The sequence below is a fragment of the Megalops cyprinoides genome, chromosome 24 (assembly GCF_013368585.1).
Source record: "Megalops cyprinoides isolate fMegCyp1 chromosome 24, fMegCyp1.pri, whole genome shotgun sequence".
In the NCBI taxonomy this organism is placed as follows: Eukaryota; Metazoa; Chordata; class Actinopteri; order Elopiformes; family Megalopidae; genus Megalops; species Megalops cyprinoides.
In genome coordinates this window covers 1080635-1107995 of record NC_050606.1, presented here as the reverse complement: position 1 = coordinate 1107995, position 27361 = coordinate 1080635, and the positions used below count along the sequence as shown (strand labels likewise).

At 49.6% G+C, this 27361-nt stretch overlaps 3 protein-coding genes across 4 annotated transcripts; 2 read left to right on the top strand and 1 right to left on the bottom strand.

Moving 5' to 3' along the window:
* The first annotated feature begins 520 nt into the window (after positions 1-520).
* dhrs1 (dehydrogenase/reductase (SDR family) member 1) lies at positions 521-7298 on the top strand. Of its 2 annotated transcripts, none has more exons than XM_036518944.1 (9): positions 521-592; positions 1881-2024; positions 2390-2533; positions 2840-2919; positions 3507-3639; positions 4740-4883; positions 5265-5334; positions 5673-5753; positions 6297-7298. In XM_036518944.1, the coding sequence occupies exons 2-9, from the start codon at positions 1881-1883 to the stop codon at positions 6431-6433; spliced, it is 933 nt and encodes a 310-aa protein (XP_036374837.1). In that variant the 5' UTR covers positions 521-592; the 3' UTR covers positions 6434-7298. The 2 variants fall into 2 exon arrangements, with proteins under 2 accessions (XP_036374837.1, XP_036374838.1); XM_036518945.1 differs by having other exon boundaries at positions 1878-2024.
* A 1992-nt stretch (positions 7299-9290) lies between these two features.
* homeza (homeobox and leucine zipper encoding a) lies at positions 9291-17708 on the top strand. Its single transcript, XM_036518866.1, has 3 exons — positions 9291-9713; positions 11791-11944; positions 14155-17708. Exon 3 carries the CDS (start codon positions 14189-14191, stop codon positions 16265-16267), a length of 2079 nt encoding a protein of 692 aa, XP_036374759.1. The 5' UTR covers positions 9291-9713; positions 11791-11944; positions 14155-14188; the 3' UTR covers positions 16268-17708.
* On the bottom strand, positions 17361-25602 carry LOC118771474 (RING finger protein 212B-like). The gene is made up of 11 exons (XM_036519483.1): positions 25503-25602; positions 24653-24705; positions 24234-24308; positions 23972-24078; positions 23430-23490; positions 23291-23319; positions 20824-20854; positions 19758-19815; positions 19501-19534; positions 19328-19413; positions 17361-17392 (listed from the first exon to the last, which is right to left on the bottom strand). The coding sequence occupies exons 1-11, from the start codon at positions 25600-25602 to the stop codon at positions 17361-17363; spliced, it is 666 nt and encodes a 221-aa protein (XP_036375376.1).
* Between the last annotated feature and the right edge of the window lie 1759 nt (positions 25603-27361).

The window sequence follows — 27361 nt, the reverse complement described above, 5'->3', positions numbered from 1 at the left end:
CTTATCATAGAAGAGGAAAAACTCCTGAAGCTGCGCTGTAGCCAGGAGACGATTCATTTTCGAGTTTACCCCAAATTTACGTTTGACGCCGTAAAAATAAGTTATGGGTATCGCTTAATTACCTCCAGCAGTGTGTGTATATGTGTGTGTACACGCCTTTACTGTTATTTTTCTTTGTCTGCTTATTTTGCTTGGGTGGGTTTGTTATATGCTGTCCTGTGCATTTCTGTTCGAGTTTATGAATCACCCCTCAGCTCATTAATGCACGGTAAAAATCAAAGTGTACGATTTTCTGACTTCTAACGACTGAACCACAGCAATGGAGACCTTGTCACGTTGACTATAATGGTAACTCTGGCTACATAAACACATTTCTTTCAACATGTTATCTAGTTAGTAGTATGCAAGGTCATTTTTATTACTTCTTTTAGAGACGCCTCTTTTAAGCTTATTACGGTAATGGGGGGGGGGGGGGGTGCCTCGGATCCCACACTCAAAAGCGCCTCCTCTTTTCCTGAAAGCTGTGAACTCCTCCGGCGGTGCACCGTGCTGCTCCTCACCCCTCACCGTGTCATAGCGAGAAATCCGGCAGGTAAGGAGCCCGGCAATGTGCAGCTGCTGTCGCTGTTTGAGCAAGCTGCAGGCTGTTTTATATCCGACAGCGAGGTTTCATTTAGATTGCCGCGATGGCCATGACAATGCGCTACAGTCTAGTTTTTTGCAGGTTACTGTAGTTCGTTTTCAGTCTCCCTGTTAAAGATACATAGATGCGCTTAACCAGCAGAAATCTGCGACTGTTGTCACACAAACACGTTGCATGTGTGGTTCGCTTGCGTAAGATTACGTTGTTGTTTCGACTTCTTCCCACGTAGCTGCCGACCTAACTATAGCGGCCAGCGATGGCGCTGTTAGGGAGCTGTCCTGCTGCCCATTGACCTGAGTAATGGTGTGTTTTCGACACACGGTGGCGCTTTTTCCCCAATGTTGTTTTATCAAGCTAATTCATGGTTGAAGAAGCTCCAACTTTTATTTTGTGCTTAAGCGCATAGAGGTGTTGTCCAGGGACGTCAGTGTTCGTAATTCATAAAGTGTTACCGTTTAAAATAATGGTAGTTTTCAAATTATCTTAAAAAATTACATTTTGATGTGACATCTTTGCACACCAACAACAGCAAAGTCAGACATGCAGATATGCTCTTAAATATTGCTTGTGAAGGATGTATTCCTAATAAGCTGTTTTTATGACCTAACATTCATTTAACATTCTACCAGATGCATATATCATATTCAGAATTCTTATATTTGGAACACTGCCACACACGAATATTAGATAAAGTAAGGTGTTTACATGACTTATGTCTAATAGTGATATACTACATTACGTTATTGTCATTTACCAGAAGCTCTTATCCAGAGAAACTTACATAGGTTACCGGTTTTACATGTCACCCATCTTCACAGCTGGATACTTACTGAGGCAGTTCTGGGTTAAGTACCTTACACAGGTGCACAGCAGCAGTGCCCCAGAGGGGAATCAAACCAGCAACCTTTTGGTCACGAGCCCTGCTCCTTACCTCTGTGCCACACTGCCACCCTTACGATAGTGAATATGTTATTGTACTGGTAAACACGGACAGTGTTGCTCATATACCTTTTGATTTTAAAGCTATTGAGGTCCGTTCAGGTGTGTAATGGCTTAGATATTAATTTTCACTGTATGCCATATTACAGCTAGTGCTGTACAAGCACTTTGTCTCTGTGAGAGCAGGATCTGTTCAAAGCTGCTCACACAATTTGCCTTGCAAAGTTTATGTTTAGGTTAGAGGTTTAACTGCATGAACACAGTGCCCCCCCGACTCAGTACCCTGCTGTTCCAGCAGATGGCGCTCTCTGGCTGGGTGTGTCTGGTGACGGGGGCCTCGCGGGGTATTGGGAGGGGCATAGCCCTGCAGCTGTCTGAGGCAGGAGCCACTGTCTACATCACAGGCCGCCGGGAGGAGACCCTGAAGGAGACTGCAGCCGAGGTGAGGAGGAGACGCATTGCGGCCATTTGCGTGAGGTCAGGCAGAAGAGGCCAGTTGTCTGTGTGTGTGTGTGGTCTGGTGGTGGCCATTTGTGTAAGGTCAAACCACAGTAGCTATCTGTGGTTAGACAGTCATGGCTATCAGACTGAGGCTGAATTCTGTCTGCTGTGAGGGATTCCCTTTCTGCAAACACCAACATACAGCCCTCCGCGCTGTTCCTTTGTCAGATCAGAAGGTCCTGAGCACTGATCTCTTTCTCTGGAAGCCTCACACACTCTTCCTGTCCCTCACCCTTTTTGCCTGTCTGTCTGCCGTGTGGCTCGGCCTGCCTGTCAGTCACCCTCCTCCTCCAATCCCAATGGCAGGTGAAGGAGAGGGGTGGGGACTGTGTGCCAGTGGTCTGTGATTCGTCCAAGGATGATGACATCAAAGAGCTGTTTGAGCGAATCAGACGCGAGCAGAAAGGCAGGCTGGACATCCTGGTCAACAACGCCTACGCTGGCGTGCAGGTCAGTGATGTCATCACCGTGAGACAGCAGCTGTAAGCACATTACCTGCCGTACCGGCTTTCCACACCACAGCCGATACACTGGCTACCTGTGATGCTAAGAGTAAAATAACCTTATTTCTCACCTGTCCTATCAGATGAGGATGCTAGTAACTACGGTGACGATGACAGCCATTATGATGATGATTTTGATAATGGTGGTTGTGATCATAATGTGTATGATGGTGATGATGATGATAATGATTTTGAGGAAGACGATGGTAAATATTATGAATGTGATGGTGGGTTTTTTTGGGGGGGATTTCAGGCCATATTTGACAACATGGGGAAGAAGTTTTGGGAGACCGACCCGTCCATATGGGACACCATTAATAACACAGGACTCAGGTACAAGGATGGGTACTGGGCACACAGAGTAAGGGAGAGAGAGATCAGCTGAGGTACAGGGAGGGAAAGATTTAGAAAGAGGGAGAAACAGGCACTCAGTACAGAGAGGGAAAGATTTAGAAAGAGAGAGAAAGACAGGCACTCGGTACAGAGAGTGAAAGATTTAGAAAGAGGGAGGAAGACAGGCACTCGGTACAGAGAGGGAAAGATTTAGAAAGAGGGAGGAAGACAGGCACTCGGTACAGAGAGGGAGGGGTGCAGGATATAGAGCAGTGTGGTTGGCACAGGACTGAGTGAGGAGCTTTGTGAGGAAGACCTTCGGCATGAAGACACAGAGGCTGACAGTGAAGCTGTAGAGGGTTTGGAGGGGGGGTTAGGGTTTCAGGGAGGGGAGCAGCGTGGATGGGACAGCTGCTAAACTGGGCAGATAATTCCCTACATTCTACAGCAGAGCCACAGAGTGCAGCAGTAATGACTCAGGCATATTATTGCCATGCAGATGGGAATGCATAAGAGATGATCTGCATGTCCCTGTGTCCGTGTGCCTCTTCTGTGGAACTGACTGCACGTCCGCTCCTGTCCTGCAGGGGTCACTACATCTGCTCTGTGTACGCTGCCAGGCTGATGGTGGCCCAGGGTCGGGGGTTGATTGTGGTCATCTCCTCCATGGGGGGGCTGAGGTACATCTTCAACGTGCCCTACGGGGTGGGAAAGGCAGCGGTGAGTCCTCTGGTCTGTCTGTCTGTCCGTATCTCTCTGTCCATCTGTCTTTCTCTCTGTATCTCTCTGTCCATCTGTCTGTCTGTCTCACTGTCTCTCTCCGTGTCTCACTGTCTCTCTGTGTATTTCACCATCTGTCTGTCTGCCTCTATCTCACTGTCTGTCCGTCTTGATTTCACCATCTGTCTCTCTGTCTGTATCTCACTGTCTGACTGTATGTCTGCCACGCTGTCTCTCTGATTGACTTCACTTTGCATTAATAGTTCAGGACCACCAGCCGTGTGTAACCACACCAGCGTTTCAGTTCCTGTCGGCGTGCTTTCTCTCTCTCACCCGCTTGACACTCACGAATTTCACAGAGAGTAACGCTGTATGACCCAACAGACAGGCCTAAGAGTGACTGCGAAGGTAATGAGCACGTGGCTCTTCAGACCTGCTGGAATATGGTGTCCCTTCTGGCTGCTGATGGATTCCTGAAAACCGTGACGACACTTCTGTCACAGACAAAAGAGGGCTCCCCTCACCGGTCGTGTCTTGCTAGCTGCCATCCCATTGGAGAAGCTGTTGCTTGAGATGAGGGATGGAATGTGTCACTGTTGTTGAGAAACGACTGTGTTACAGCCGTAGCTGCTGTTTCCGGCCCTCCCGTGTGTCGTTCTTCTGTCTATCACATTACTAGGTTAGAAACTCTTTAGGCGATCAGAACTCATGCCACCATCAAATGGCTGTCAGCACGAGTGCTGCTTCTTATGCAGCTGCTTTGAATAAAAGTACGTTAAATGAGAAACCTGCGAAGGCGTCAGTGAAGCCTCAGATCGTCTGATTTTTACTTGTGCTCGTCCTCCTTACCTGCAGCTAAAGAGTCAGTTCAGTCTGTGCAGTTTACTGCAGTGTGAAGCAGAGTTTCCCTGGCTGTGCAGGTGGAGCCCACTGCATTTGACCTTGCAGTTGGGTTCTGGATCAAGTGAGACTGCAGCCAGTGACTTCCGTTGCCTTGGTGCAGTGTGTCTGTCTGTCCCCCTCTCTCTTTCTTTTGATCATACAGGGGACTTAAGGTTTCAAACTGTCTTTATTAGCAGAAACGTCTCTGTCTCTCTCAGTGTGACAGGCTGGCTGCAGACATGGGGGTGGAGCTGAAAGGGAGGGGCGTGGCCTCAGTCAGCCTATGGCCTGGAGCGGTGAAGACCGAGCTGGTGACCCAGCTGGTGACGGAAAGGGAGGCTCCTCCCGGTGTGGACCCCAGGGTAAGCCAAGCGTGCGCTGATCCAGTTCAGCTGGGTTAGCCGCCAGATGGCAGGGTGGAGTGGGGTGGGGTCTGAGCGGAGTGTTTGCCTGCTGTTCAACGCGGTGACCCCATGTGACCTGAAGTGACAGATGTGTCCTTCAGAGCAGTGGTTGGAGGGAGTGGGTGGTGAGGTGGGCTGTCCCCACTCAGCAGAGCGTCACTCTTTGATGTTGTGCAGCAGTGAAATGTGTCCTGATGGAAACAAGGACACTCCTGTGGTAGAGAAAACTAGCACTCCAGAAATAAGGGTCTTTGTTTTTTTTAGTTTATTTCATGAGCTGTGTTATAGCAAGAAAGGCAGGTTATTATCTGTCTGTCTGTCTGTCTGTCTGTCTGTTAGTTCAAAGAAGTCTTTTCCAATGGAGAAACCACAGAAGTGAGTGGAAGGTGCATTGTTGAGCTTGCCAAAGGTAAGCTGTCTCTCTGTGTGTCTACATATGAGCCCCTGCTTTGTGTCTGGTTTCCCCGCTTGCAAATGTATTCGGTTTGTGTCTAAACGCATTTTGGCATGTTGGTGAGTATTGGTCTGTTCTGTTTGTGCAGTGTAATAGGATCCAGATAAACAGGTAGTGTTAATGTTAATAAACGTTAAAATGTAAGATGTAAGCATGTAAATGCAAATGAAGGCAGCTGTGTTGGATCTGACCAAAGCAAATGAGCTCTGACTGGATTCCCTCTCAGGTTTCATAATAAACAGAGATGATTCATGCTCAGTTTTATCATGTTTAGCTGTTGTTCTGATTTGCAGATAAGAATCTGATGTCACTGACCGGGAAGGTTCTGATGACCTGTGACCTGGCGAGACGCTACGGGATTCGGGATGTTGATGGTACGCTCATGACCATGATAACGATAATTATTATTAGTCGTAGTAATAGCAGCAGTGTAGTCAGTGATAGTACAGTCAGATGACACTGTGCTGCAAGAGACGCTGTCTTTCGGATGAGATGTTAAGGCAAGGTCCTGCCTCTCTGGTCTTTGGAGATCCTATAGCTCTTGCCACAGGGAGCTTCTTCAGTGTCCTGGTGTGCTTCCTGATCTGTCCTTCTAAATCAGGACATCCAGTCATTCCCCAGTTTAATTGGCTAAATAAGTCCCTCCCCCTCCACCTCTGATGGGTGGTGAATGATCTGGTGGCACAAAATGGCCACCGTGCATCACCCCCAGCTACTCATTGGTGCTGGTTTAGGTGAGACACCCCCACCCCACCCCGCCCTGCACCCCCCCCACACTGTAAAGCACTTTGGGATCATTGTAAAAGGAGGAAAGTCGCAAGATGAAAGCTGTTCGTAACAGTAATGAACTGCATAGTAAGTTTCACTCTCTCTGAGGTCATAACTGTCCCATCTCTCTCTCTCCCCCTCTCGCCCAGGTCGCAGTGTGACCGACTACACCTCGCTCTCTTTCCTCCTGTCCCAGGTGCCTTACCTGTCCTGGCTCTCTGTCGTCACGCCCTCCTTCCTGCGAGTACCCAGATTCATGCTCACCCTTGCCAGCAACCGATTCTGAGCCTAGCCCGAAACCAGGGAGACCCCAGCGGGATCATGGGACCAAATATTTTCCAGTTCTACAGGAGGGCTGACATGCACTTGGGGTACACTAACTAACCCTGGTCATTGGAAGTGCTGGGTGGCCTGAGAGGATACCATGCACTACATCTACATTTTAAAATATTTACAGAACTACTTGATTGGAACACATAATTGAAAAATTGATTTTGCTTTTAAAATGCTCCCCTGGTATGTGATCTTATACACAGTAATATGGACATAAATATCACCCACAACTGCAATAGAATGAATTAATATCCTTGTGAAGAAGGCAATATGGGTGATAGGGTGGAACAGGCCATCACACAGATGATGAGCTTCATTTAGCAAAGTGCCACAGTGGTCAGGTGGTCAGTATGTACAGTGCACTGGGCCACTGTTAATGCAAGGCAGCCAGTGTACGTTTAAGCCTTGCACAGAAATCGGGCGTAGAATTTAGCGTCAAAGTCGACCCTTAAGTGATCTAACCAGCCAGTTTAAATAGACTCCCCTTGTTAGACCACACCCTGGACTAATCCACATGAGGCACAACACAGGGAAGATATTTTACTTTTTGCAGGATCCAGTACATAATCACATTTCTGTACTGTTTTACACTGTAAATAACCCTCCTTCAGCGCATGAAACATCCTTCCATTCCATATCCAAATGCAAGCGCCCCTTGACTTTGATAGTCATGTATAAATCGTTATAATATGGGAGAAAAATGAAAATGTGTAATTGAGTGTGTGATGAAAGAAGCCCTCTGGACTTCGTCACAATCCTGTACTTTTCTACACACTGTGTCATTTCATACTTTGGTGTCTGAGCACTTGTTAATACTAACCTGTTATTGTTAATACTAATTTGATTAATCATTTAAATGTGTGGTGGTGGATTTTTACTCTTAGGGGACGTGTTTAAGCTGAGAAATATCTCCGTGCTGTTTGTCAGTCATGGTCAGTGTCCTCTCCTGAGCTGCCCTTTGGGGAGAACCCGGTTCTGGAGGGTCAGTGCTGTGGTCTTAAGTGTGACTGCTGTACCAGGGTCTCCCTGTACATACTCGGGTGCATACACCTGTACACAGAAGCACTACATGGACACCGGTATGTGTGGCTGTGGTGAAACTCAGTAGCCCGGTCCCACTGTGGTCCTGCTGTGGTCATAGTGGGTCCAGATGCCACCAGGATTTTACCCTGGAGCTGTGTGTTCATGCAGCTTGACCACAGCAGGAATCAATCAAGAATCAAGAACTTTATCTATCACCGAAGAGTAGAATAGAGAAGACCATGCTAATGAGATGAAGCCTGGAGCTTTAAAAAACCCAAAACACACCACAGGTCATGCATTCCTAAAAAACACCAGACTAAAACATGTGTCATGACTCAGAATAACTGCTGCTTTGAGTTGGGATAAGGATTCGACACACTTAACTACAAGGATTATTCAGTTTGCAGATGCCCTGGTTCGAGCCCTGCTCCACAACATCACACTGCTACCAGGTTATATATTGTATTTATGGTTTTCCAGTCATTATACAAAGACTGAATTATTTTTGAATTGTTTTGTTATTAAACAAATATTTTGTTCAGTTCTTATAAGAATTCTAAGGTTTTGTGTGAGAAGTGCTTTAACATTTATTTATTTGTACAGCTCCATGCAAAATTAAATTGAGCACAGTATTTTTCTGAGGCTTGCGTTACACTAGTCCTGACACCAAGACTATTACCATATATCACAAAAGAAATAAACCACTAAGATACAGCCAGCTGGCCCAACAAAATAACTCAGAAGAAATTGTTAGATGTGACATTTCTAACAGTTAAGATCCAGTAACACTCCAGTAACGTTTATAAGGTAAGGGAAAAATCAAAAAATACATTGTTGAAGTCTCATGTTTCATTAGCCCCCTTTAAGTTTATAAGGCACCATTTTAAGAGACAAAACTCCCTACATTTTAAAACTCATAGCACTTTTTTCATTATTATCATTAATATGTTCCATTTCACAGGATCAAAGTCCTTCCTTTCATGATGCATTTTCTTGGTGTAAATTCTGCCCCTGTTCGCATTAGATCAGTTTGAATTAAACTCACACAATTACTGCGTGTGAAGTTTGGAGTGCATGCCCCCAGGCCTCTGCCCCTTGCGCATGCTCACAATCGGGCTCGCGCCAGGTCCCTGTGCAAAATGGACCGTTAACTCGCAGGACACTAGGTTAAAGGTGAAGGGGCGCCTCAAGTAGTTACCAGAACATTTCCCATCCCGTTCACACATTTTCACTTACAAATACAACATTTTATAATATAACAATAAATGTGACATGTCAAATGTTTGCCAGGCGCAGCACTGTATTGGTGTGTCTAATGATTCTAAGGCCGGACAGTAACCGATTATTTTAGCTTCTTTGCTACTTGTTAGCTGGCTAGCCCAGCCAGCCGCGTCCTAATGTTAACTTTCCCGACAAAGATGGCGGCGATATCCACTTGCAGGACAGCCCGGGCTCGAGCTCATCTCAGTCCGCACTCGCTAAGACACGCCCACGCTGATTCCTGCTCCTCTCCCTTCACCTCCAATCCCCGCCTTAGCCAATAAACGCTCTCCACACTGGCTAAGACACGCCCACGGTGATTCCTCCTCCTCCAATCCCCGCCTCATCCAACACACGAACACAGCACTCCCTAAGACACGCCCACGGGGATTCCTCCTCCTCCTCCTCCCCCCCTTCTCCTCCAATCCCCGCCTTAACCTATCACACGGACACGCCCACTCCGCCGTCACCCCGGGAGATAGGGGCCTAGTTTCCCGAGTTTCCTTATCCTCAGCCTAGCCTCCATTTGGCCGGACGGGGGAAAACACTTTGGGATTTGGGGAGAACAAAAGCTAGCTACACGAACAGAAGGAGCGACGCAAGTAACACCAAAGAGACGCGTACTTTTTTGTTTTATGGAACTCATAATTAAAAAAAATCTACATTTCAAAATTGTTTTGTTTTGTACAGTTGATACAAATTGAAGAAAAGAAAGTTGTGGGGTAGTTTTGAGCAGTATATCAACTGAAATTGGCGACTGCGAAATTATTGTACCAAAACACCCGTGGTGCTCCAGATATCCCAGTGCGGACATAAAAGCGACAAGGGGGCACAGTCGTTATTGTTGTGGTTTTATTGTGTCGCAAACTTCAGACAGAGAGAAGGGGGAGAGGGGAGAGAAATACGCGGATAAAGAAAAGCGAAAGTGCGAAACTAACCGCATTTATTGGGTAAGTTTGTTTTTGTGTGTTATTGGAGCGTGTCGGGCTCTGTGCGCCTGTGCTCTCTGGCGTTAGCTGGCTAGCACCAGTTACACAGCTGCGCCACAAAAGAGGCAGCGGACGGACGGTATTGTTCGCCAGCTAGCAAGCAATTGACATTGTTGTGCAACTCCACAAATTATTCTCACACTTTTGCGGAGGCCCGAGCGGCTCGGAAGTCACTGGGATTTAAATCCCCAGCTAAGTGATTCGCGAAACATCTTTCCATATGGCAGCGTTTGTTCCGCTTGCTAGCTGGCCAGTTCGTCCTCAGACGGTTGCAGTTATCAAGCCCTTGAAGAAAGTAACACGCAGTAAAAGAATGCCTGCCAAGCGGTTGTCCCCTATTGTTTGGTGGCGTCGCTGGCTAGCAAGTTAGCTTGGTGGCTAGTAATGGACATCCCTCAACTTTCAGCCAGTTATTTCTCTAGTTAGCCAAACCCACGCGAAGCGACTGTAGAAGAGAAAATTCGCTTGTAAATGCCAGGCTACATCAGATTCCCACGAGCGAGAATGATATATCCTCCTTGATCACGAAGTTTCAGTTGTTTGAAAACAAGCAGGGGAGCTAGCTTGCTGGCCAGCAAGATGTTCAACGGTTTATGCTAATCGCCACATTAAGTTTGCTTCACGTTACCATCAGAGCAGAAAATAAGTTAGTCTGGTTAGCTTTATGGGCTTACACTAGTAGGCGTAATGCTCTGGCAAATATTCTCTCACAAGTCGTGATTGAAAGTGAGTCACCTGCGTTTAATTTTATTGATGACTAAGTAACAGGTCTCTCTGAGTATGTTTATAACAAACCTAGCTGGCTAATGAGCTAACGTCTCCTATCCTGTAAGTAAAGGGAAATTGTTCGCCCAGCTACCCAATTCACTCTGCCACTAAGATGCGCCGCTATGAGCGTATCGGGATTAATGGTAAGAAACGTATGAAAGCGTCCGCTCTCTGACGGCCAGCTGCTGGCTGCTTGAACTCTGTCAGTAGCCCGGTGGCTCTGAATTGATCGGTGTTTGTCGCTCCAGCTGTGAGCAAATGTGGAGCAGCTGTAACAACTGAGGCTCGGCCGGGGGCTCGCCGCAGCGCGGGCGGACAGGTGCGCGTCGTGGGCTGTAAACGCGCGGTGATGCGCGCACGGAGCTGCACATATCACGCGTGTATTAATTAAAGATCTGTTGTAGGTGTTGGCGGTAATTTGGAGTGAATCAGTGTAAATGTGTGCTCATACATCGTAACTCAAAGTGTGACACGAGAGGAAATGCAAAGCTACTAATGCATGTTTTCGCAGAACTGTTATTAGTGTAAGGAAAAGTATCTGAATGAAAGCACAGAAAAAGGATAGACTGTCAAACACATCTCACCCCTGAAATCCAAGCTTTTAGAGTACGTTACCAGAGGACACCGACAGGGTGAAAAATGGCAACGATGACGGGCATGTCTTCCCCCTACTTTCAGTCATTATAGGTTGATATGTATCAGTTGGGTTCTATCTCGATATACATGAGACACTGCAATTTTTATGTAATGTACAGACATGGTGCCTGAGTAATGGTCAGTTTGGTTATATTCTTCTAACAATCCAATGCAGTGATCTAAACTGCAGAAAACAAAGTTAAACTTGCGAGGCCACTCACTGTGTATAATGTGTTATCCTTTTCTCTTTTAGTGTGGTGTCAATATACTGTACCCTACAGTCAGTCAGTGTGTACACTGTAATGCCAGTGTGTGTATATACTGTAACCCTCTCTCTCAGTGCAGTGTTAGTGTGCTGTAGTGTCAGTGTGTATATACTGTAACCCTCTCTCTCAGTGCAGTGTTAGTGTGCTGTAGTGTCAGTGTGTATATACTGTATTAACCCTCTCTCTCAGTGCTGTGTTAGTGTGCTGTAGTGTCAGTGTGTATGTGCTGTAGTGTCAGTGTGTATGCACTGTATTAACCCTCTCTCTCAGTGCAGTGTAAATGTCAGTCTGGTCAGTGTATGTAAACTGCGTCATGCTCTCAGTGCACCGTGTGACGGCCTGTTTAACGCTCCGGCGTTCTCCCACAGTGTCGAGGTCTTGCTGCACCACAGTGCCTCCTGCTGTGGGGGAGGGGGAGCTGCAAGGCGAAGGCTGCAGGGGAAAGAGACGGCCAGCTCCCCGCTTCTGTCTTTCGTGGAGCGACTCGACCACAGAGCCCGCAGGGGCGCGCCCCAGGAGCAGGTGAGTGCAGCGTTCCGCGCTCGTGTTCCTGTAAGGCCCGCCCCCCTTTACCTGGCGAGGGCACGTCTGGTCTGGCAGCACCCAGAGAGACGTTTTTTCTGATGGATTTTTCCGACAGGCCGCCAAGGCACTCGGAGGAGGATTTGCGTTACATTGCGTCACAGTAAGCCGATTTGTGTCACCGTGTCACGGCACCGTTCTGGCGACATCAGGTGAAAGTCCCCAGAGCCTCTGGGATGATGTGAGGTCAAGGGTCACGGTACACAGAGCTGTCCCAGATTGGCTCTTCTGTATGTGCTGCATTTTGGGCATGTGGTCATTCATTGCCATCTGCATTTTCACACGTAAATGCCAGCACTTCAGCACCACAATCCCACTCTTATTAGTCTTTAGTAACTCACAAGCTACAGTCTAAATTGCACTGATGTTATAGTTATACCATTATAGCATTCAGGTTACCAGTGGCAGAGAGGGGTGGGTAAGTAGGCTTCAGGAAATTCTGTACATAAAAATCCCAGCATCTTGTCAATCATGAGGATTTTATCATTTTTCTGTTTGAATAAAATTGAAGAAAAAAAAACTTAATTTTCTGAATCGAAATTCTGAACAAAGTCTTCTGACCGTTTTGACATTAGGTCATCAGTGTTTGATACTGTGAGAGAGTTGCTAGCTCTCTTAGGATGTAAATAAATAGAATTTTGGGGGTGTAGGGATAACAGAATCTGGTTGGTTTGGCAGCAGGATTAGCATTTTACCTTGAATAGCATTTCTTTGATGTGAGATAAGCCTGGCTGAGTGTTACATGGCTGTGATGGGAATCCATAATTTTAGCCTCAGAATAAATTTTAGCCGCGGCAGCAAGTGAAGGGCCATGAAATGCACTCTGTCTAGCGGAACATCCGATGCATGTTTTTACACCCCCCCCCCCCCCCCCCGCAGTGCTGATTAGGAACTGCTGATTGCACATTAGGCCCTCAGTGTTACCGCTGTGCTTGTGCAGGCGCGCAGGCAGGAGATAAATGGGATCCTCTCGATTCACTCACACGGGGGGGTGGTGCTCCATCAGTGTGGTTATACCTTGGTTCACTGGTGCTGCTCAGACAGCACTTGGGGTTAGACCACTTTTTCACTGGAGTTGCAAACAGAATGCCTCTGCATTAACTAACCCCTCTCTCTGCCATTAACTAATCCCACTCTCTGCCATTAACTAACCCCTCTCTCTGCCATTAACTAACCCCTCTCTCTGCCATTAACTAATCCCACTCTCTGCCATTAACTAACCCCACTCCCTGCCATTAACTAACCCCTCTCTCTACCTCTGCCATTAACTAACCACTCTCTCTGCCTCTGCCATTAACTAACCCCTCTCTCTGCCTCTGCCATTAACTAACCCCTCTCTCTGCCATTAACTAATCCTACTCCCTGCCATTAACTAACCCCTCTCTCTGCCATTAACTAACCCCTCTCTCTGCCATTAACTAACCCCTCTCTCTACCTCTGCCATTAACTAACCCCTCTCTCTGCCTCTGTCATTAACTAACCCCTCTCTCTGCCTCTGTCATTAACTAACCCCTCTCTCTGCCTCTGTCATTAACTAACCACTCTCTCTGCCTCTGCCATTAACCCTTCTCTCTGCCTCTGCCATGAACTAACCCCTCTCTCTGCCTCTGCCATGAACTAACCCCTCTCTCTGCCATTAACTAACCACTCTCTCTGCCTCTGCCATTAACTAACCCCTCTCTCTGCCTCTGCCATTAACTAATCCCACTCTCTGCCATTAACTAACCCCACTCTCTGCCATTAACTAACCCCTCTCTCTGCCATTAACTAACCCCGCTCCCTGCCATTAACTAACCCCACTCCCTGCCATTAACTAACCCCTCTCTGCCTCTGCCATTAACTAACCCCACTCCCTGCCATTAACTAACCCCTCTCTGCCTCTGCCATTAACTAACCCCTCTCTCTGCCATTAACTAACCACTCTCTCTGCCATTAACTAACCCCCCTCTCTGCCTCTGCCATTAACTAACCCCTCTCTCTGCCTCTGCCATTAACTAATCCCACTCTCTGCCATTAACTAATCCCACTCTCTGCCATTAACTAACCCCACTCCCTGCCATTAACTAACCCCGCTCCCTGCCATTAACTAACCCCTCTCTCTGCCTCTGCCATTAACTTACCCCGCTCTCTGCGGCTGTTGTGTTTTGCAGTTGGGAGTGAAGGGTGGAGGGGCTGAGGAGGCCGATGGCGACACACGGCGACCGTGACAGAGGAAGCAGGATGGAGGCCGGGCAGCAGGCGTTCGTCAGGGAGGTGAGGAGAGACCCCTCCAGGATCTCCTACAAACGGTCCCACTGCAGCAGCAACGGGAAGCCCGAGCAGGCGGCGGCGGACAGCGACGGCAGCGAGGGAGGCGGGCCCGCCAGCGCCGTGGTCAGCTTCAGCACCAACCACAACTCGGTGGTGTGCCTGCCGCTGGTGTCCGAGGGGCTGAAGCTGGTGTGGACGCAGTCCGACCAGACCCGGGAGCTGGACTGCATCCCCGAGCTGGTGCAGGCCTTCAACGTCTTCCCCTACCCGACGTCGCGGGAGGTGGCGGCGCTGGCCCGCGGCTGCGCCCTGCCGCTGGACAAGGTCAAGGTGTGGTTCATGGTGCAGCGCATCAAGTACGGCATCAGCTGGGCCTCGGAGGAGATCGAGGAGACGCGCCGCAAGCTGGCGGGGCCGGATCGCTGCGTCGGAGGCGAGCGGGAGGAGGAGGAGGAGAGGGGCGGGGAGCACGGGCGCGACGAGCTCGGGCCTGAGGACGAACAGGACGACAGCGACAGCGGCATGGCGGAGAGGCCCCTGCCCATCAAACGGCCCAAGCTGGAGGTCCCCGAGCCGCCCAGGCCACGCCCCGTCCCCCACTTCCGCTCCTCCCTGCCCCCGCCTCAGGACTCCTACTACTACCGCCCACCGGCGGACACCCTCAGCCCCCTGGAGGCGGCGCCCAGCTCCCAGCGGCGGCACGGCCGCTACAAGAAGTCGAAAGCCCAGCTGGCCGTCCTGCGGAGCAGCTTCCTGCGGGAGAACTGGCCGGCGGAGGCGGAGCTGCGCCGCCTGCAGGAGGAGACCGGCCTCAGCCGCAACGACATCCGCAAGTGGTTCAGCGACAGCCGCTACCAGCTGCGCAACGGGCGGGGCGGTGTGGGCGTGGCGCAGCCCCTCTCCCCCTCCCGCGGGGGCAAGAACGGCCACCAGCTGCACCCTCTGCCCCTCATCGCCCACGGGCCCCGGCACCAGCAGGGCGGGGCCGCCCGGGGTGGGGCGCGAGGCAGGGCCATCCGCAGCAACGGGGCGGGGGACGACCGCTTCTTCGAAAACTTCCTCTCCAGCAGCCTGGAGGCAGTGAAGGAGGGACAGGCAGCCAGGGAGGAAGAGGAAAACGAGGAGGAGGAGGAAGAGGAAGTTCTGTCCTTTGAGCACACAGTAGAGGTGGAGGAGGAAGAGGAGGAGGAAGAGAAGGAGGAGGAGAGTGAGGAAGAGCAGCCTCTGCAGCTGATCAGCACCCGCAGCGACCCAGAGACCCAGCACCCCCCGCTGGCCGCTGCTGCCGCCTCCTCCCCCTCCCCCTCGCCTGTCACGGCCGCCTCTCCCTCCCCCGCCTCTGCCGCCCTCCCCCACAAACGTGCCGCCGCGGGGGTCCCCTCCCAAAAACCTGCCCGCTCCTCCAAAGCCAGCCCCCCCCTCCTCTCCAGCCCTTCCCCCTCCGTGACCACCTCGTCCTCCTCCTCCTCCTCCTCGCCCGTGCTGACCGCCGCCGGCCGTCCGAGGAAGACCAAGGAGCAGCTGGACGTGCTGAAGCAGCACTTCCTGCGCTGCCAGTGGCCCAAGAGCGAGGACTACACGCGGCTGGTGGCGCTGACCGGCCTGCCCCGCGCCGACGTCATCCAGTGGTTTGGCGACACGCGCTACGCGGTGAAGAACGGGCAGCTGCGCTGGGTGCGCGGCGTACGCGAGCAGTTCATGGCTGAGCTGGCACAGCAGCGTGAGGGAGGCGGGGCCAACGGCGCCGGGGGCGGGGCCTCGCGGGGCGGAAGCCGCAGGCGCAAGCTCCAGGAGAACGGCGAGGCGGCGGACTCTCGCGAGCCCGGCATCGCCGGGAACTCTGGGACGGATGTCCATCCTCTGGAGGTGTACCGCCGGCAGACGGGCGCTCTGCAGGAGAAAGACCTGGACGCCCTCTGCCGCAAGTCGCGGATGAGCTACCAGCAGGTGCGGGACTGGTTTGCCAGCCAGGAGAGTGGGGCGTCGGACGTGGAGGTCAACGTCACCGACTGAGCGAGCGCTGCTGGGAGGGGCTGGGTGGAAACCGGGCTTTGTTATTTTAGCTCCACTTTTAATTTTCTCTGTACATATCTCCATACGGACAAAGGACAGACCCAACCCTATCAGCACACCAATGTGACTTCCACCCCTCCAACACTGCAACCATTGTGCGCAAATGTGAGACTGACCGTCGGTGGACATCTGCGCGTACGTGTGACGGGGCGAGTGTAGGTTTCAGTCTGTGTGTGTGTGCGAGTGTGTGAGATGCTGAGCCGTGTCCGCCCAGCGTCTGAGGGGAGACGCTAACAGGTGTCGTGTCTCTTACCTGCGGCCTCCCCACCCCTCTGCCTCTGCTGAAATCCTGAAGCAAGCTGCCGGGGCCCTGAAGGACGCCTCTGGCTGTGTACACTGGTCTACTGAATGTGTCCCCTGTGTGTTTACTGTTCTCCCGTTTTGTTTGTATATATTATGTAGCGTTCTGAGTTCTGTTTGCGCCGGAGCCCAGTATAAGTAGCAGAGCAGTAACTTTAAAATGTAGAGAGATTATAACTTTTCCGTTTGTCCTCTTTAGGTACTTGAGCGTAGCTAGTTCACAGTACGGTGGAGAGAAGGAGGCTGACAGTGTTGGTGCCGGGCAGTTTTAGACTTTTCGTTGTAGAATGAGGCAAGGGAGTTTAGCAGCTGTTTCTCCCATTCACTGAAAGCCGGTCACCAACAGCGGACTTGTACCGTACAGCTCTGTGTAGACTGTTGCACTTGCAATTTGGAGCCCTATATTTTAGATGCCATGTTGTTCATTAAATTCTTTTGTAACCTGAATTCAAATTTTTCTTTTTATTTCTCCCCCAGCGTGTGTTAAGCCTTTAGTTTCAGGCTGGAGCTGCAGTGAAGTAACGCCTGCTGTGAACGCGCTCCTCAGCCCTGTGCGTTTCAGGGGTCATGAACGCGCTCCTCAGCCCTGTGCGTTTCAGGGGTCATGAACGCGCTCCTCAGCCCTGTGCGTTTCAGGGGTCATGAACGCGCTCCTCAGCCCTGTGCGTTTCAGGGGTCATGAACGCGCTCCTGTGCCTGTGCGTTTCAGGGGTTAGCTGGCGGCCTGTGCGTTTCAGGGGTTAGCTGGCCTGTGCAGACCCCTCACTGCTCCACACAAACATACTGTCACAGTGTGCGTTACACAAAATTGCTTCCCTCTGTTATAAAATGTGTGTCATTTTAAAGGTCTTCCTGTCTGACCGGATGCATCACGTTAAACTTCTTCCTCGTCTGTCCTGGATGTGTGTGACGTTTATTGTCTTCCCTTCCTAGACAGAATGAGTGTTACTTTAAAACTCTTCCCTCTGACAATATGTGTGTCACCCTAAATGTTTTCCCCCACTCTGCACCAGTGTTGGTGGGCACAACTCTCTCTGGTATATTACCCAAACCCCCCTTTTGAGTTGTGGGGTTCTTGGTTCCGTCTTTCTTTGTGCTTTGAACGCACCATAGGAAAGAGGGGAAGCTTTAGGCTGTTAGTAACATTGTTTTGGCTGCTGATTTATTTCTCTGACACAGTCCCCTTGACCTCCTGTGGTCAACTCTCAAACCCATGTTCATATGGCCTAGCTAATATGGTCTAGCTGTATGGAAATACTTGACTGATTTGAGGACTGTCTGATAAGCATTCAGGTCTGAAACACTGATACGAAGGAGAACACACACACACACACACTCACACACACACACACACTCACACTCACACTTAAACTCACACACACACTCACTGCTACCATGTGTTGTGGTGACTCTCAGCAACATGCAGTATTGGTGCGCATCCATACAGCCATTACTTTCAATGAGAGAGCAGTGTAGTTATATGTGCAGTCATAACCACTTAAAAGATCTGACTTAATCCTAGCAGCCGAACACTTTAAAGTATCACTACAACCTCTGTGCTTGTTTAAACATATTTTATTGTAGGTATATACGAATGTCAGGGAGGGCGCAAATGCATCCTACTGAATTTAAAGCTGATTTAATTTATTTTTTAGCTTTGACTTTTTTGTAGTGTGCAGACTCTGTGAGGATGAGTGTGAAAGATTCTTATACCGACAACTATTTTACACGTGGCTTAACAGTGGCCTGGACTCTGAGTCCATATCTGAATCAGTAGCTGGAAGATGTTTTATTTAAAAAAAAAACAAACTTTTAGACTCTGCTGCAGCTTGTGTTGAATGAACCTGTGTGAGTGGTTGAGGGTTGTGAGCATGCTGCCAGGATGTAAAGCCTTATCCATGAGCTTTAACCCCAGCCTCCGACCTTAACCTCCACAGTGTGTCCGTGTCATTACCGCAACGTCACCAGCACAGCATCTACAGCAACTCTATGGGAACATGGGAATTTGTAATTATGGAAGGTTTTGCAGGGAGAGATCAGAGATGAACGTGTTCTTCGGTGGACTTAGGAGTGTTGAATTAGAAGGTGTCTCACCCTAGAGGCTGGTGGTTCACACTGGTGACTTCACACACCCTGGCATGCAAAGACAGACTCCTTTTGTGGTGGACTGGACTTTTGTACCTGTTTCTAATAAACTTGAACAAACTGCAGTTGTCTGAGGTGTTGTGTCCTCTGAGTGCTGGGTGTGTAGGGGAGGGGTCTTTTCCTCCTGCTCTCTCCCTCTCCTTCCCCTGTCTGTGTTCAGTTGAACATCCGCGGTAAGTCTGCAACACAGACCTGTAATGTCACCTGTGGCATCTTGGGTACAAGAGAGCGTGTGTCTGAGTGAGTGCATGTGTGTGTGTGTGGTGGGTGTGAAACAAAATGTTTGAGATGGTGTGTGTCTGGCTGTGACATTGCTTGAGGTGTTGTAAGTGTGTGTGTCTATCGGTGAGTCTGTGACATTGCGTGAGGTGGTGTAAGTGTGTGTGTGTGACTGCGATTGTGAGTATGAGTGTGTGTGAGTTGGTTTGTGTGTGTCTGTGTATATGAGTGAGCGTGTGTGAGGTGGTTTGTGTGTGTGTCTGGCTGCGAGTGCAGGTATGAGTGTGTGTGTGTGTGTGCATGTGTGAGAGATGTGGTACGAGTGTGTGTGCCTACCTGAGAACTGACTGCGTGTCATGGGGGACTGGAGCGTCCCAGGTCCAAACTGAAACTGGAAGAAGTTGGGCGTCACTGGACCTGGCCTGTGTGAGAGAGAGGGAAGAGCTGTGCTCCCGCTGGGTGATGAGCGATGTGGCTTGGACCTTCCTGGAAAGGGTGAAACTGCGTACCTGTGTGGTGTGCCCATGGGGTTTGTGGGAGTGCCTGCACCAGAGAGAGACGGAACACACTCAACTCCCAACCTCCAGAAAGGAGGACCAGGTCTGGTGGAAAGGGCACAAGGATCTGGCAACCCTGGTGAGTCTCCCCAAGGTCTCAGATGCTGTATTTTATTAAATTATTTTCTGTATTATTTCCTGATTATTATGTTTGAGTAAAATTCTTCAGTTAGCTGTTAGATTGTCAGATCATCCTTGCTGCTACTCACGTGGGGCGTGGTCCCGCAGAGAGCTCAGGCTGGAGAGGGAGGCGACCGAGCCGGGGGTCTGCGGGAGAGACACACTGATCACACAGGGAACGCACTGAATACATTACATTGTTGGCATTTAGCAGATGACATCAGTTACAGTTTTTTTGATAAATGTTATAAATTTATAGAGTTGGATGTTTACTGAGGCAATTGTGGATTAAGTACATTTCCCAATGGTACATTGAAGCGGGGACCTGAACTGGCAACCTTTCGGTTACGAGTCCTGCTCCTTCAGCACTACGCTACACAGCCGGGACACACACTGGAGACACGGTGACAACACAAAGGGAGCGCACTGGAGCAAGACACTGTTGGACACAGCGCAATGCAAAGCAAGCATGTGGGTGTCGGTGCTGAGAGAGGGGACTCACTGTGGGGATGTGACCAGAACGACTGTCTCTCAACCTCTGCATCGGCTCTCCGGAGCCAGGGTGGCTGCAACACACACATGCACACACACGCACACGCACACACGCACACACACACACACATACATACAGGAGCACGCACACGCACATGCACACACACACATACACACACGCACACACACACACATACAGGAGCACGCACACACATACGCACACGCACACACACACATGCACACACACACACACACACACACATACAGGAGCACGCACACACACACACGCACACACACACACACACATACAGGAGCACGCACACACACACACACACATACAGGAGCACGCACACACACACACATACATACATACAGGAGCACACACACACACACATACATACAGGAGCACGCACATACACACACATACAGGAGCACGCACACACACACACACACACACACACATACATACAGGAGCACGCACACACACACACACACACATACATACAGGAGAACGCACACACACACACACACACACACATACATACAGGAGCACGCACACACACACAGCTGGTTATCACCAAACAGACGCCTGTACAGTAAGTCCTACAGCATATTGTTGAGGTGGACGGTGCTGTATGTCGGAGCTGGGGGGGCTGGTCCTACCTGGCGGTGCAGACGCGAAGGCGGGGCGTAACTGAGGAGAGACAGAAACCGTGCGGAATTAACACACACAGCGCTGGCACGGTTCATATCCCCATTACGACTAACACCACCACGGTGATAAACAATGAGTGTGCAACACCACCATCTGTCTGCGAGAAAACCCCTCCCTTCCCTCAGGAAACAGCAACTGTCACCATTTACTTTTTAATTATTTTGTTAGTTATCATCCATTCATTTTAGAGGAGCAGCACTTTGATAAAGATGTCCGTTATTTTTTATGTTCTAATTATTTTTGGGTTTTTTTTTTTTGGACTGTATCTAAATTTGTCTCTTTGTCATGTGTAGAGCTAGGTCTGTTAGGTAACTGGCTATTTAAAGTTAGTGTTTCCAAATGAGTAAACATAAACTACTGTGTGTAACACTTGCAGTACATCTGATTAGTTCCTTTGATCAGTGTACAGATGCACCACATGTGAATCACCTGTCTTTCGCTAGAATTGGCCCCGCCTTCGAACTGTGACCGACAGGGGTCACTGCTGTGTGTGCTGTGTGTGCTGTGTGTGCTGTGTGTGCTGTGTGTGCTGTGTGTGCTGTTTGTGCTGTGTGTGCTGTGTGTGCTGTGTGTGCTGTGTGTGCTGTGTGTGCTGTGTGTGCTGTGTTTTGGGGGAAAAACAAATGGAAGTTAGCGTGTTGTTTGACTCTGTATGCTGCGTTTAAACCGGATTGCTAATATCTTGTTAAAATGCTCCAGGTTCCTGTTAAGTTGTAGCGTGTTACCAGGAACACTCAGCAGGATAACAGTGCAACACACACACACACACTCACTCACACACACACACACACACACACACACACACACACACACTTTACCTGCAGGAGGAAAGTAATTCAATGTAAGTGATGGAAAGGTTGAATTACCTGGAGGGGTGACAGCCACCGGGCGAGACAGCCTGCAGGAGCTTTGAACAAGACAGACACCTTAATGCAACTGCAACAGCAAAGCCTCTGCTGTATCACAGACACTGCTACAGCTCCTTGCTACAGCTCACTCTCCCTGCTGCTGTATCACAGACACCGCTACAGCTCGCTCTCCCCGCTGCTGTATCACAGACACCGCTACAGCTCGCTCTCCCCGCTGCTGTATCACAGACACCGCTACAGCTCACTCTCCCCGCTGCTGTATCACAGACACCGCTACAGCTCACTCTCCCCGCTGCTGTATCACAGACGCCGCTACAGCTCGCTCTCCCCGCTGCTGTATCACAGACGCCGCTACAGCTCCTTGCTACAGCTCACTCTCCCCGCTGCTGTATCACAGACACCGCTACAGCTCGCTCTCCCCGCTGCTGTATCACAGACACCGCTACAGCTCGCTCTCCCTGCTGCTGTATCACAGACGCCGCTACAGCTCACTCTCCCCGCTGCTGTATCACAGACGCCGCTACAGCTCACTCTCCCCGCTGCTGTATCACAGACGCCGCTACAGCTCGCTCTCCCCGCTGCTGTATCACAGACGCCGCTACAGCTCGCTCTCCCCGCTGCTGTATCACAGACGCCGCTACAGCTCACTCTCCCCGCTGCTGTATCACAGACGCCGCTACAGCTCAGTGCTACAGCTCACTCTCCCCGCTGCTGTATCACAGACACCGCTACAGCTCGCTCTCCCCGCTGTTACAGCTCGCTCTCCCCGCTGCTGTATCACAGACGCCGCTACAGCTCACTCTCCCCGCTGCTGTATCACAGACGCCGCTACAGCTCACTCTCCCCGCTGCTGTATCACAGACGCCGCTACAGCTCGCTCTCCCCGCTGCTGTATCACAGACGCCGCTACAGCTCGCTCTCCCCGCTGCTGTATCACAGACGCCGCTACAGCTCACTCTCCCCGCTGCTGTATCACAGACGCCGCTACAGCTCAGTGCTACAGCTCACTCTCCCCGCTGCTGTATCACAGACACCGCTACAGCTCGCTCTCCCCGCTGTTACAGCTCGCTCTCCCCGCTGCTGTATCACAGACGCCGCTACAGCTCGCTCTCCCCGCTGCTGTATCACAGACGCCGCTACAGCTCACTCTCCCCGCTGCTGTATCACAGACGCCGCTACAGCTCGCTCTCCCCGCTGCTGTATCACAGACGCCGCTACAGCTCACTCTCCCCGCTGCTGTATCACAGACGCCGCTACAGCTCGCTCTCCCCGCTGCTGTATCACAGACGCCGCTACAGCTCACTCTCCCCGCTGCTGTATCACAGACGCCGCTACAGCTCGCTCTCCCCGCTGCTGTATCACAGACACCGCTACAGCTCACTGCTACCAGCTCGCGCTCCCTAGCTCCAAAACAAATTACTACTGTGTATCATGTGTGAGTGTGTTAAAACAAACAAACCTAAAACCTGACATGAGGCAGACCTCCATGTCTAAAACAGCTAGGTGAGCTAAGGTGAGTGAGATCAGTGACGGCTGCCGTGCTCACCTGCTTGTCTGAAACTGCCCTGGAGATACCTGAGACAGGGAGAGAAAGGGGGGAGAGGGTGTGTGTGAGAGAGAGAAGTACACTGAAGGGGTGCTGATAATATGCTGGACATTTATGTGGAATGGCCAGTCAGTCTAACCCTCCTCTGAGACAGCGGCTTCTTCAGCTCTGCGTTCTCTCGCTTCAGGGCTGACAGTTCCCTGCGGGGACAGAGAGGGAGGGAGGAGGCGAGGAGGAAGAGGGGTGAAGGTGGGGGTCAGGTGGAGAGACAGAGGGGGAGGGAAAAATGTTAATATAGTACCATTCCTCACTGCTTTACTGCTAAGACGCTGGTCTGTAGCAGATATAATCTCCTTCCCTTCTGACTGGGACATGCAGCGGAGTGCATTCTAAGTACATAACTGGGGCTGCTCTGTCCTGCACTGCGATCAGAGGGGGTTCTGAGAGGCGCGTGGAAGTGACTCGCAGGCGCATGTGTTTTTTAAGTCAGAACAAAAGAGGTGTTGCGGGCAGATCTAAGGAAAAGTGCACTTCAAAGGCCAGTTTTACAACACTGTGTAATGAGGACCAGCAGAAGCAGGGGGGAGGGGTGAAAGGAGAGAGGGATAAAAAGTTCATGAAGGAGAGAGACTTAAGGGAGAGAGAGGGGTACCAAAGCAAATGAAGGAGAGGTGTCCCCACCTGTAGCTCTGCTCCATCACCTCCTTCAGCCTCCTCTCCAGCTCCAGGGACTTGTGTTTGAAGAAGGCCGTCACCCTCTCCTTCTGCCGACGCTGAAACAGAGCGATCTGAGAGACACAGGGAAAGAGGAGAGTGAGGACACACCCAGCACACACCCCACATGTCCAACACATTCACTCTCCACGAACACACACGATCTGTTAAATAACCCTTGTTCATTTCATCCACACACACACACACACACACACACACACACACAGACCTGAGATATGTGCTCCAGGCGAGACTGAAGGAGCTTCACTGGGTCTTTAAAGTACACCTGCTCTCGCGGCTTCATCTTCAACACAGAAACAAAAGGTCACGGTCATGCGCATCATGAACATGTGAATAAATTTATATATACACACAGTGTGGAAATATACATACACATATGCCACTATTACACTCACATCTTACAAAGGAACATGACATCTGTTTAACCTTAGTAATTATTTAGGGATGTTCCCCTGCTCCCCCATTTTTAAATCGCTCTGTATGTGTCTACATCAAGGCACTGTTAGGTTTTTCCATATTTTCAGGATCTGACAATAGTATTAGCATTTCCATATTTCTTTTATTTTATTTCACTTTGTTGTATTTCTCTCTCTTGCTGTACTGACAGCCTCAAATGCAGTGACTCACCTTGTCAGAGATGGGGAGGTAATTACAGCTGGATCCGCAGATATTGCACTGCTCTAGGGAGAACACACAGCACATAGAACACGCTCACATGGACACTCACCACAGCAAACTGTAACGTGTTCCTTACGGTTTATCACGGAGGATAATCACATAGGCAGCCGTCCCCCCTCACATCCTGTACTGTAAAAGTACACTGCCACATTCTGATCACGTTTTTGTGTGTCCAAACGAGTTTTAATGTTTTAGGGAATTTCTGATTGACAAGGGTATGCAGTGTGGGAATTCCCAGTGTTTTTATAGTCCATGATGCTCCATGTGATTCCTGTAGGTGTCCAGGAGAGAGGAATACATTTTCACAGGATAAAATGACCAATTTGTAGATGAGGTAATGAAACTGCTCGTACCCCATGGTCTGACACAGATGTCTTCACAACTGAGACACTGGTGTTTCTGAGACTCAGTGTTTCACACACAGGCCAAGCAAAGAAGCCTGCACATTCTGAGATACGTAGATACGCACTGAAATCCGCAATTATGCACTGAGATACGCTCTGAGGTATGGAGATACGCACTGAGATATGCTCTGAAGTATGGAAATATGCACTGAGATAAGCTCTGAGGTACGGAGATATGCACTGAGATACACTCTGAGGTACGGAGATATGCACTGAGATACGCTCTGAGGTACGGAGATATGCACTGAGATACACTCTGAGGTACGGAGATATGCACTGAGATACACTCTGAGGTATGGAGATATGCACTGAGATACGCTCTGAGGTACGGAGATATGCACTGAGATGCGCTCTGAGGTACGAACAGACGGACAGACAGACAGACAGTGTCATACTGGGGTTGATGCAGCCCTCGCAGGTGATGTGGCCACAGCTGGAGACGGCGAAGCTCCGCCCCTCCTGCCGGAAACAGCAGTTACAGTGCAGCCAGTCCATTCCTGAGAAAGCAGGGGGAAAGAGGAGGGTGACAGGAGATCTGAGGTTTCTCAGAGGCATTGATAGAGTGGGTTACAGAAGCTATAAAGATGAGTTCTATCAGCAAAACAAGAGGATAATAATGGACATAACTTACAGGTAAACTGATCATAAATGTGTTTTTTTTTTTCTTTTTTCAAACCCTTGAAACCAGGCTGCACACAGTGTTTGAGACCATGAAGGCAGAATGATCAGCCTAACTGGGCTAAATGGTCTGATCTTCTAATTAAATATCCATGTTCTAGGAGTGGGTGCGGGGGGATAAACACAAGGATCAAAATGAAGAGGGTTTAGATGATAAAGTACCAGAAAAGACCACAGAACCAGTCCATCACTCACGTACACAGCAGCAACATGAAAGCGAGAATGTACCGACGGTCCATTTCTCTGGCTTACTTTAGCAGACATTTTATCCAAGGCAACTTACATAGATTATAAATCTTCAGTTTATTTACCGAGGCTTTTACGTGAGTTTAAACTACAAACGTTACGTTATTAGCTGATGTTAGGTAAGACCGCAAGAAGAGAAACAGTTTAACGTTACCTCAGTACGTAGCGCGATGTCACAGTTAGCATAAATGATTTGGTCACCTGCAGGAATAAAATTTAGCGCCTGAATTACTAGTTACATTTACAGATATGTATTCTGTCAAATGATGCACATTTGGAAGCGTTTAAAACAGAAAAAAGACGGGAAAATATCTAACTACAGTCGGTGTGAATCAGCTAGCTTATTAACGAAAGCTAATGTGACGCCGACTCAATTAGTTAGTAAACGTTACTGTAACAAAATGTTGCTCTTTTAGGTAAATATGCTGTAAAACGCTGGTACGAGGCGCTGCGTTTTGAATATTTATCCAAAGGAAGTTCGGGTGCAGACCTGTCCGCCAGCTGCGCTCCGCCGGGCGACGCGGCGACGGCTTTCCCGCCCGAAAGCGCCGCGCGCGGACGCCTTGCGGTGGAAGCCATTGCGATTAAACGGCTGCCTGACGTTGAATGTCATCTCAGGGAATTCGTTAGTGTTCGCCCTTTGACTGACTCTCCATTTTCTTCAGTAGACCTATACAAGGAACGTATAAAAATCTACCCCATTCCTGTTCTATTTGTATTGGATTAAACATAAAATATTCGGGCAACATTTACTTCTTCGTCATTCTGTTTTCCTTTTTATTTTCAGTTTGTCGTCCTCTCTGTGTATACAACCTGTAGTTTACAAATTTCTGTTTATATACAGTCCCAGTCAAAAGTTTGGACAGACTTTTCTTTCTTTATTTTTAGCATTTTTCACATTTTCGATTAATAATAATTTAATTAAATCAAAATCCTTAGGGGTCCAACAGGGTTGCTTCCAAATCCCGGCAGGATTTTCCTATAGGATTTTTTGATTAGGGAATGCCATGGGAGACGCTCCTTTATATGAATATTCTTACAGCTATCACCTGCCCTGCAGAGGTCAACAACCCTGACCTTCGCAGACAGCTCTGAAACTTCACCCATGATGAAGACGCTGCTGATGTTTTGTCTCTGTGTGTAACCTGTACACCGGCTGCAGCCTTACGCCATGTGCTGATAGGCTGTTGGCATTTACTGAACAGCATCTCCACAACAACACGACTCATTTGCTTCAAAACGTTTTTTTTATTGATGTGATGAACACAAATTTAGTGACACACCAATAATCAGCCAGAAAGAACCTGCACAAGTGCTGAAGACACAAGAG

Coding starts and splice junctions, on each gene's coding strand:
- LOC118771474 (XM_036519483.1), bottom strand. CDS start 25,602: ATGGACTGGCTGCACTGTAACTGCTGTTTCCGGCAGGAGGGGCGGAGC. Junction 19,535..19,757: donor TCTGCGGGACCACGCCCCAC/GTGAGTAGCAGC, acceptor TCTCTGGTGCAG/GCACTCCCACAAACCCCATG. Junction 19,414..19,500: donor CCCATGGGCACACCACACAG/GTACGCAGTTTC, acceptor TCTCTCACACAG/GCCAGGTCCAGTGACGCCCA.
- homeza (XM_036518866.1), top strand. CDS start 14,189: ATGGCGACACACGGCGACCGTGACAGAGGAAGCAGGATGGAGGCCGGG.
- dhrs1 (XM_036518944.1), top strand. CDS start 1,881: ATGGCGCTCTCTGGCTGGGTGTGTCTGGTGACGGGGGCCTCGCGGGGT. Junction 5,335..5,672: donor CATTGTTGAGCTTGCCAAAG/GTAAGCTGTCTC, acceptor TCTGATTTGCAG/ATAAGAATCTGATGTCACTG. Junction 5,754..6,296: donor CGGGATTCGGGATGTTGATG/GTACGCTCATGA, acceptor CCTCTCGCCCAG/GTCGCAGTGTGACCGACTAC.